Below are 8,547 nucleotides of genomic sequence, written 5' to 3'. Positions count from 1 at the left end.
ATACATTTAGAACCAGTTCAGACTCATTAAAATAAAATTAAGGAGACACATCTGTTTTTAAAAACATGTTTTAAAAAAATATTGACAGATGCTACAAATAATATGCACATGACAGAAGGAGAGGAGGAAAGTGGAAGTTGATCGACCATATACAGATGCTGGTTGAAAGACAGCTGTGGGATCACTGCTCACTTCTTGGACAGCTTGGCTTGTTTATTTTTAGGTGGCGCCCATTTTAAACATGTGGTGTCCACTGTAACAAAGAAGATGCAATTAGTGAGACACATCAGCTCTGAAGATTAAAACATAAAATGGATGAAATAGGATTTTTGGAAGACTAACTACTATGACTTTAAGCCATACGAATAATAGCACACGTATCCCAAGATTCTAATTTGGCTCTCTAAAACCTAATTACATGCTTGTAGTCTCACTTGGAGAAGTCGCACCATGATGTGACACAGCATAAGTGAAGTAATGTGTGAGATCCAGATATTACACCATTTGTGAAAATCAGAGCTGCTGGTACATGTCATATATGTATCTTTTTATTTGCTTTTAAAATGGTCAAGTGTAACCTGCCTGCCCTCTACTGTTACAAGGCGTGCTTCATTAATTGGCCTAGCATGATTAATTTATTGATTAAGAAGGTTGCGTCCCTACCATCTTAGCTCACTCACTTACTCACTATGATCTCTCTACTCAATCATTTCATGTGCTTTGTATTAGTAGATACTACTGTAGTGTAATTTCTCAGGGCTACAGTACAGTAGACTTTAAATTTAACATCCTGCTAGAGGCCTGAACATCTAAGGATCATCATTCATGATATATTTTTGATTATAGTATTTTTGGTTTGTTTGTTGAAATAAATTAGGAAAGTAAAGTCATTGGCTAAAGTTTGTGATGTAATGCCTGGACTTACCTGTGATTGGTGGTTTCTTGTATTGGGCGCTTTTTAGATGTTCCTCCACCAGTTTTGGTGTCACACATATAACATGCTGACCTTTCCAGTATTTCACCATGTTGAGCGACTGCAGAGTACTGATAATGTCACTCTGTGTGATGCTAGTCATCTGGCTGGGATTCAAACACATAAGATATTTGGGGGATCAGTTATGTAACATTAACAGTATCATTTATTGTGCTGGTGTTCCATAAATGCCTGACATGATGTCTACCTGAGGTCTTTGATTGATAGTGTTCCTCTGAAGTCCCTTAGGATCTCTAACAAAACCCAGGACCAGTAACTTCTGTAGCTCAGCTTCCCCAGATCTGACAGAGGCTTCTCTGGAGAACCGACTGTACTCTCCAGCTTGGACAGCTCATAACCTAAAGACACATCAGCACAAGACAAAAAAAATCAAAATTATAGATATATAATATATATATTCCTGAAAAAATCCTCCTGTGTAAAATATCCATCTTTTATTATGCTACAGTATGCAACACCTATACAACATATTCGTCCTAAATGATGAAAAGTAAGGTTTCCAAGTGCATGATGTCATTTCCAGTTTGAAATCTTCCAGTCAGCCTCTGTTTTGTCCCGCCAACTTTCATACACAAATGATATCAAGTGTAGGGAAACTGCTTTTTCCCCAAATGCTTCCCACACTTACCAAAAGCTTGATGTTTGATTAATAAAAACAAACATAGATAAAAGTAATCATTGGCTGGAAAAAAAAAAAAAAAAACTTACTGAAAGCAATAAGAAACTTTCCATAGCCTCTGCGTTGGTAGGGTGGGAGTGTGAGGATACAGGCCACATTATTCCCATCTGGAGACTCCTTCTCCTAGAAAACAGCAAAGAGCAACACATGAGCTCACTCAGCTCTTCTAGTCAATAAAAAACTTTTCAGAGAGTTTGCAGATCCTCAATAATCCCTTACTTTGGAAAAGTACCCTACAATGTGTGCTCCTTGTTTGTTGACTTCAGTAAGAATGTAGAAAATAAACGGCTCCACATCAAAATATAACGTCTTGTGATCGAGAAATAGTTTTGCTAGTAGACAAAGATTCTGACAGTATATCTGCAAACAGAAACAAATAATAAGTTATAACACCAACAAATATCTGCCTTTTTAAATTTAAATAACTAAATAATTGTTTTCATAATTTGTTAATACCTTTGCATTAGAATCAAAATCATGGCACAAACTCACCTTATGGTCCCGACCATCCACCTCATACACAGATATGTTGCTCCTTCTATAGATTTCTTTTCCTGGTGGCTGTTTCCACTGACAGTGGGACTGAGGAGATCAAAGGAGGCGTATGAACTTATGTTATCATGATAATAGTTTGTCTTTTTTGCTGAACATAACATTTGGATTTCGGAGATTAAAAAAAAGTTACAATACGCTTAATTCAAACCTATTCTACAATCTTCCCTGCAAGATAAACCAAAGTAAACTCTAGACTGACCAGGTGATGTCTGAAGGTCTTCTCATACTTCATGTATTTAAGACAGTACTCGCAGATCCATAGTTTGGGCTGCTTTCCATAATCTTCTGGAAACGGTGAGAAGTACCAGGCGTCAATTTCAAAGTTTCCGATCTGAATCTTATCCACATACTTCACTTTTGTGATCTGTTGGAGAAATGCAAGGTGAAGCCATATTAGATATTAATTGCTGGATATCTAAATTACAACTAAAGCAGATAGGGAGGGACACACACACACACACACACACACACACACACACACACACACACACACACACACACACACACACACTTACCGCCTCATGCTCTTTCTCCAGTGCAGCAGTTGTTGGGTCCATTTCTGCATATGTCTGCAATGAAACCCCTCATTAAAGACGTACCAACGCCTGGGAGAATGTGTGTCCGATGGAAAACACCCCAACCTTCTGAACATGGTTGATCTCATCGTGCTTGCGCTTCTGGTTCCGGGTGATCTTCCTTTCAGGCTGGTCTCCCAAATCGCCGACGCCTCCGGACTCCGTGCTCTTTCTCACTGCATCCTTCACCGTCTTCGTAAGCGCCAGACGGGACTTATCCACCCACTCATCTAGGCGCCTGTTGACTTCATGTCAGAATAGAACAAGATGATCATCGTGAGAGAAGGGAACAGTGGACTTAACAGAAGGATCAGAAAGATGAGAGTTCGTGACTGCATCAGTGATGTACTCACATCCTACATAGTGGACGTAAAACTCCTCTCTGCCCTCCTGCTCATTCAGTCGGGACTGAATGACCTCTGCTGTATCTGAAAGAAAAACAACACAAACCAGTTAAGAACAATTTGTCTGGAAAAGTCGCGTTTTGGCTTTTGACCGAACGTCTCGCTAAACTTTATTACCATCATTACTTTACATCATTATTAGCGGCTAACTTGTGTTATTACCAACAGCTACTCAACCTGTTAAACAGTAAAACAACGGAAAATCCATAGTGAGAAAATCTAAATAAAAAATTAACCCAAATTATGACGCTTGCGCTGAGGAACTGACACAAAGTTCGCATCGGCTCAGTGAAGTTCTTCCACTAGGTCGGTGACGCTAAGCAGCAATAATTCTCCGGTGATCCTTGTCTAAACGAACCAGAACCAGAGGGTCAACTCACGCCACGTCTTGTCGGCTCTTTGACACAAGTACGTCTCCCCTATTTCGACCGACACCTCCTGCTCCCTGCCGCCGCCTCCTCCCGGGTTGTGCTGCATACTAGAGCCTCCTGCTCCTCTCGCGCGACCAACGGCCTCCCCGTCGTCCTCTTCCCCGCCACTGCCGTTGGAGGAGCAGGCGGCGGGGAGGCTGCTGTCCAGCTCCCCCCGCTCACTTTCCAGGTGACTCGAGTCCAGGTCCACATCCATTCTATGCTCCGAGTCCTTGTTGCTGTAGCCCTTGTGAAAGTCGGCCCCGCCGGTCATACCCTCCGTCGTTTAAAAACAACCACACACCTCTTGTAGCCTGCGCAGTTAATTGTGATGGGTTGGTCTACAAAAAAGAAAAAAAAATCCAAGATGGCGGCGAAGCGCCTCCTTTAGTACTCAAACGCTACAAATGGAGGTGGGAGGAGCCAACATGGCACCGACGTACGATGCGCAAACGAAGATACATACACTATTTGTACAAATATGTGCTAAAATAGAAAACATTTAATCAAAGAAATTCACAAATAAACTGAGGATTGTAAACTAGACTAAACCTGAACTATGAAACATTTCTGCTATTAAAAAATTAATAAAAAAAAATAAATTATGATATTTTGCTTTACACTACTAAAGTCCTAGGTGTAATAACCTTTTGACTTTTGTGTTGTTTTCTTGATTTATTCTTTATTTTATTCTTTATTTCTTTATTTTGTTTTAATTATAATGTTTTGAGTTTTTGTCAAGCACTTTGTAAAACAGGTTAATCTATGAAGATTATTATTTTCATTATTACATAATCTTCCAGTCAAAGGTTGGACACACTTAGTTTTATGTATTAGATAGTTTTGCTTTGCAGACGCTTCTCCCAGTGAGATTCGTGAGGTCGTCACCTGAAATAGTTTTCACTTCATGTACCTTGTCGGGGCTCATTTGTGGAATTTCTTGCCTTAATTAATAAGGTCATGGTAATAAGGAAAACCATTACAATGAGGTTTGTCCTAACCTTTGGAGGGTAATGTTTATAAATTATTGTAGCAATAACCCCAGCCAATGTAACTGTACTAACGTAGAAACATTAAAGTTAATTGAGGTAGATTAAGTAGACAATAATTCTATTTAACAGAAACACAGTAACTCGCTGACAACCAGAGAAAATTTAATCTGCTCCTTCATGTCATATTGCATTACAACAAAAACCAGCCATGAGTTTCTGATATTAGTGTGCAGGACCCAGGGTACGAGTGATGAACAGGATAAGATACTACAATGAAAGTCTGATTTTCTGGTGCAGGGCTTTAATCTAAGCAAATTCAGAATGGAGGCACACATACACTTGTTCACTGGCCCTCCTGTTGCCCTTTGTCATAGCACCTCTTCTCTCCCCCTCTCTCTCTCCACCACATTCTGCTGGAGGCCTCTGCCATGACCCCGATGGGACCCTCCTCCCCGGCTTCTTGAAGCTCGCCAGTCCCAATGATACCGTCCTGGCCCAGGGCCTCCGCCGTGTGGCCCAGATCGCTGAGGGCCCCTTCTTCTTCCACGATGGCCATAGTTCTCTGCAGTTTCTGCAGCAGCGTTCTGGCACTCCCCTTCCAAAGGTGACTTGTGAACTGGCTGGTCGTCTGGGGACACCTGCTTGTGCTGTTGCTCTGGGTAACCCTCCCATCCTGTCTTCAACTGACACAATTCTGCATTTGATTCCATGTGTTGCTCAGGACAAACCTGAGCTTTGGCTTTTACTGGTCTGTCAGTGCACTCTGAGGACAGAGCGATTCTGTCCAACTGCTCTGTGATGGGGGTAGCTCTACCATGATGTGGTCTGGATCTTACTCCTCCTCTCCTGGGCCCCCTCACCTGGGTCCGACGCCTCTGGCTCTGACCACCCCTGCAGTCGGGGGGTCCAGAAAAATGATTTGACCTGACACCAGTTTCACCACAGGATGTAGAAGAGGCAGAGGGTTCTGGGGGGCCAGAAGAGACCTCTGCATCCAGGGTTCCATCTTCAGCAACAGGTGGATCCTGTGAAAGCCAACATAAATCGCAGTGTTAGGAGAAACCTGCTTATAGTGCTGAGCAAAAGGGTCTAGTAGTTTCAAGTCTTTACATTTAAAACTACAGCTAAAATGTTTAGGTACGCAGGTTAGTAGCTGAACCAAACCTCCTACTTCCACTGCTCCTCACAAGGATGGTGTGAATGCTGTGACTGACTGACGTGTTTTACTGTTTCACACACATAAATCAAAAAACTCTTTGATGAAAATGTATTTTAGTTACTTATCTAAGATGTGGCTCGTTCTCACCTCATTGATATGGATAAGAAAGCGGTTTGATTCCACCTCCGGGTCAATGACTCCACCTTTTGCCCTCTGTCTTTCCAAAAGCTTCTGCAGTTCGAACCATTTCTGCTGAAAATCTGAAGCAGTTGCTGCTTTGTCCATCTTAGTGAAAAACACAGCTGTGATTAATCTAACCGTAGAAATGAAAAGCTTGTTCGTGAAACAGGAAGCAGCAGCCAGACTATTACAGACTAGTATTAATCTCATACCTCTGGCAGCTGCGGCGCAGGAGACGACAGAAGCTGGTCGACATCATAGGACAGAGCTTCTCTACACACGGGACACACCACAGTCAGCTCCTGTTGGACGGTTCAAAGTGAGCATTCAGGATTTCGCTCATCTCAAGCGTTACTGCTAATACATCAGCTGCGACCTGACCTGACAGTCTGATCGGTCTCTGGTCTTGTCCTCCTCCAGCTCCTTCTCCCTCTGCCGGAGCTCCCTCTCAGAGTGGCTGACGTAGCGGCCGAGGCAGTGAGAGTGGAAGTAGTGATAGCAGCTCGTCTTGGTGAACGTCTCTCCCTCCTGAAGACAAGTCGTGCAAGAAGAGGCGCAGTTATGTTTTTTTTCTTTATAGCAGATGAAGAACTCAAGCGTTTCTGCACAGATCAACTCAAAGCTCGCCTTAAATCCGTAAAGACAGATGACACAGTTTCCATGTGGTATGTTGCTTTCAGTCAGGATTTCTTTTGCTTTCTGCACAAAAAAACAGGAGGACAGTTACAAACAGTACACGATGAGAAACCAAAGTGTTACTGATCATCACATAAAATAAAAACACATGATCTTTGTTTATATACAAATAAAGGTTATATGCAGTGACCTCAATAAGCTGATACAACACCGGTGAACCCAGACAGGACTGAGCCTCCGACTGAAGACACCTGTGGACACTAGGAGAAAGTAGGTGGAGGCAATTATAATGTTTTAGTGACGCAAGAATCTTCTCTAATTAGTTCAGTACCTGTTGAGCTTGTCGTCAGACAGTCCTCGTGGGTTATGAATGGAGATGGATGGAGAAGACGAAGGATACTGAGGATCAACAACGCAGAGGAAGGGAATTTGTTGGTTACAAGAAAGATACAACATATTTCACAGCCTTATACTATGAGGTAACACCTTCTATTGTGAGTTGATAGAAATGAATCACAGCCTTTCTGCTTCCTCAGCACAGGCTGGAAAACTTTACAGAGGTTGTACCTGCTGGTCGAGGGTTAAAGTCAACGTCATTCGGACAAACTGGGACACAGAATCCTCGGCAGTGGATGGGTACAGGACCAGACTCACCTCCCAGCCCCTGGAGGAGAACCAGAAACAGCTGCATCACCTTCCAAAATAAAAACTACACCAGAAGTCATCACGGCTCCTATAATAAAACCTGCACCTTAGAGTCAAACAGATGCAACCGGTGGGTTTCTCTCACATAACATCTACTGCGGTCAAAGCATCTACTTAACCAACCACACGCTCAGCTAGACTAACAGACTGATCGCTGTGTGTTTGGTAACAATCTGAATCCTCGTGTATGAGTCCAGGCTTCATGGCAGCCTCTCCCCCTCCTTGAATCTTCCCACCGCCCCGTACAGCTAAACCACTCCGCGATCCAACTCCAACCCCAGCTCCAGCTCCGGCTGAAGTGTGAAGTGCTGCCTCCACAGCGCTCTCTCTCACCCGTCCTCTCTCTTGTTGACCAACAGTTCATCCACGTAGATGGACTGCAGCACCTCGATTTCTGACTGCACACTGCGGAGAAAAACACGGAGCCGTTAACTGCCTCCCGGTGCTGCTTTTCCACCCGGTTGACACTCACACAAACCAAGCTAACGTTAGCCCGTTAGCTCAGGGGCTAACTGCACCAGAGCCGCAGCGTTTCAGTGCATTTTAATAAGAGGGCAGTGTCCGTCACTGCCTGCAGACCAAACACGCGGGGTGTCTCTACATTTATGAAGATCAGATGGTAAAAATCATGCCATCAACAAACTCACTCGCACTCCGATGCCATGATGATGTTTCAGTGAGGGCTTCTGCTGAACTGACGTAAGTGCACAGTAAAACTGTCCCGGAAGCAGCGCTACACTTAATTTGACCAACTTGATAGGAGCTGGTTTAAGCGGTAGTTCCACATTATGGCCAACAGATGGCGGGAATCTGCTGGATGCTGGACTCACAAATTTTGTTTTGCACTTGTTTTATCTGTGGGGGGTCCAGGTAGGGGAGAGGAGGCGGATGGCCAAGCTATCGTTTTCGTTTCAGAACGACTCATGATGCAGCGTCATCTCTCAGCAGATCCTCCAATGACAGACTATTCAACTATCAAACAAGTCTGAAAGTGCAATATCAAATGTCGTTTCTTCCTTTTTATATTATGTTGTCTTGATTTATTTGGGTCAATTATTTGCTATTCAAACACTTTATTTTGTTAGTTAGTTGTTTTATTATTGTTATAACTAGGTATAAAATTTAAATGCATTGTCTGTAGTGGTGAGCTTTTTAAATTGTGAGGAACCATTGCGATCTCCACAAGGAGAGTTCTCTTGGTGCTCGACAGAGTGTGGCTGCTTATTTTTTATTTCTTGTTTTAACCGGAAGTAGTCTG

General features: G+C 43.0%; 2 protein-coding genes across 2 annotated transcripts; both read right to left on the bottom strand.

The window, feature by feature from the left end:
- Positions 1 to 52: 52 nt before the first annotated feature.
- On the bottom strand, positions 53 to 4,014 carry kat8 (K(lysine) acetyltransferase 8). Its single transcript, XM_029160008.3, has 11 exons — positions 3,588 to 4,014; positions 3,157 to 3,231; positions 2,870 to 3,048; positions 2,744 to 2,797; positions 2,428 to 2,592; positions 2,166 to 2,255; positions 1,893 to 2,033; positions 1,703 to 1,796; positions 1,182 to 1,332; positions 926 to 1,080; positions 53 to 253 (listed from the first exon to the last, which is right to left on the bottom strand). Exons 1-11 carry the CDS (start codon positions 3,889 to 3,891, stop codon positions 189 to 191), a joined length of 1,473 nt encoding a protein of 490 aa, XP_029015841.1. The 5' UTR covers positions 3,892 to 4,014; the 3' UTR covers positions 53 to 188.
- A 736-nt stretch (positions 4,015 to 4,750) lies between these two features.
- Positions 4,751 to 8,082, bottom strand: rnf25 (ring finger protein 25). The gene is made up of 10 exons (XM_029160009.3): positions 7,937 to 8,082; positions 7,623 to 7,694; positions 7,152 to 7,248; positions 6,916 to 6,983; positions 6,775 to 6,844; positions 6,576 to 6,647; positions 6,330 to 6,476; positions 6,161 to 6,250; positions 5,916 to 6,053; positions 4,751 to 5,634 (listed from the first exon to the last, which is right to left on the bottom strand). Exons 1-10 carry the CDS (start codon positions 7,951 to 7,953, stop codon positions 4,978 to 4,980), a joined length of 1,428 nt encoding a protein of 475 aa, XP_029015842.1. The 5' UTR covers positions 7,954 to 8,082; the 3' UTR covers positions 4,751 to 4,977.
- Between the last annotated feature and the right edge of the window lie 465 nt (positions 8,083 to 8,547).

The sequence above is a fragment of the Betta splendens genome, chromosome 8 (assembly GCF_900634795.4).
Source record: "Betta splendens chromosome 8, fBetSpl5.4, whole genome shotgun sequence".
NCBI lineage: Eukaryota > Metazoa > Chordata > Actinopteri > Anabantiformes > Osphronemidae > Betta > Betta splendens.
Note: the sequence above shows the minus strand (reverse complement) of the source record. Positions and strands in the feature narration are given on the sequence as shown.

Bases quoted from the DNA above. Each gene is read 5' to 3' on its own strand.
- rnf25 (XM_029160009.3), bottom strand. The intron at 7,249-7,622 runs GTGAGAGAGAGC...GTTCTCCTCCAG, and splicing joins GTCAACAAGAGAGAGGACGG to GGGCTGGGAGGTGAGTCTGG. The intron at 6,648-6,774 runs GTCACTGCATAT...TTTTTTGTGCAG, and splicing joins TGTTGTATCAGCTTATTGAG to AAAGCAAAAGAAATCCTGAC.
- kat8 (XM_029160008.3), bottom strand. From the start codon at position 3,891: ATGACCGGCGGGGCCGACTTTCACAAGGGCTACAGCAACAAGGACTCG. The intron at 2,798-2,869 runs GTTGGGGTGTTT...GTTTCATTGCAG, and splicing joins AGATCAACCATGTTCAGAAG to ACATATGCAGAAATGGACCC. The intron at 1,797-1,892 runs GTAAGGGATTAT...GCTGTTTTCTAG, and splicing joins TTGTAGGGTACTTTTCCAAA to GAGAAGGAGTCTCCAGATGG.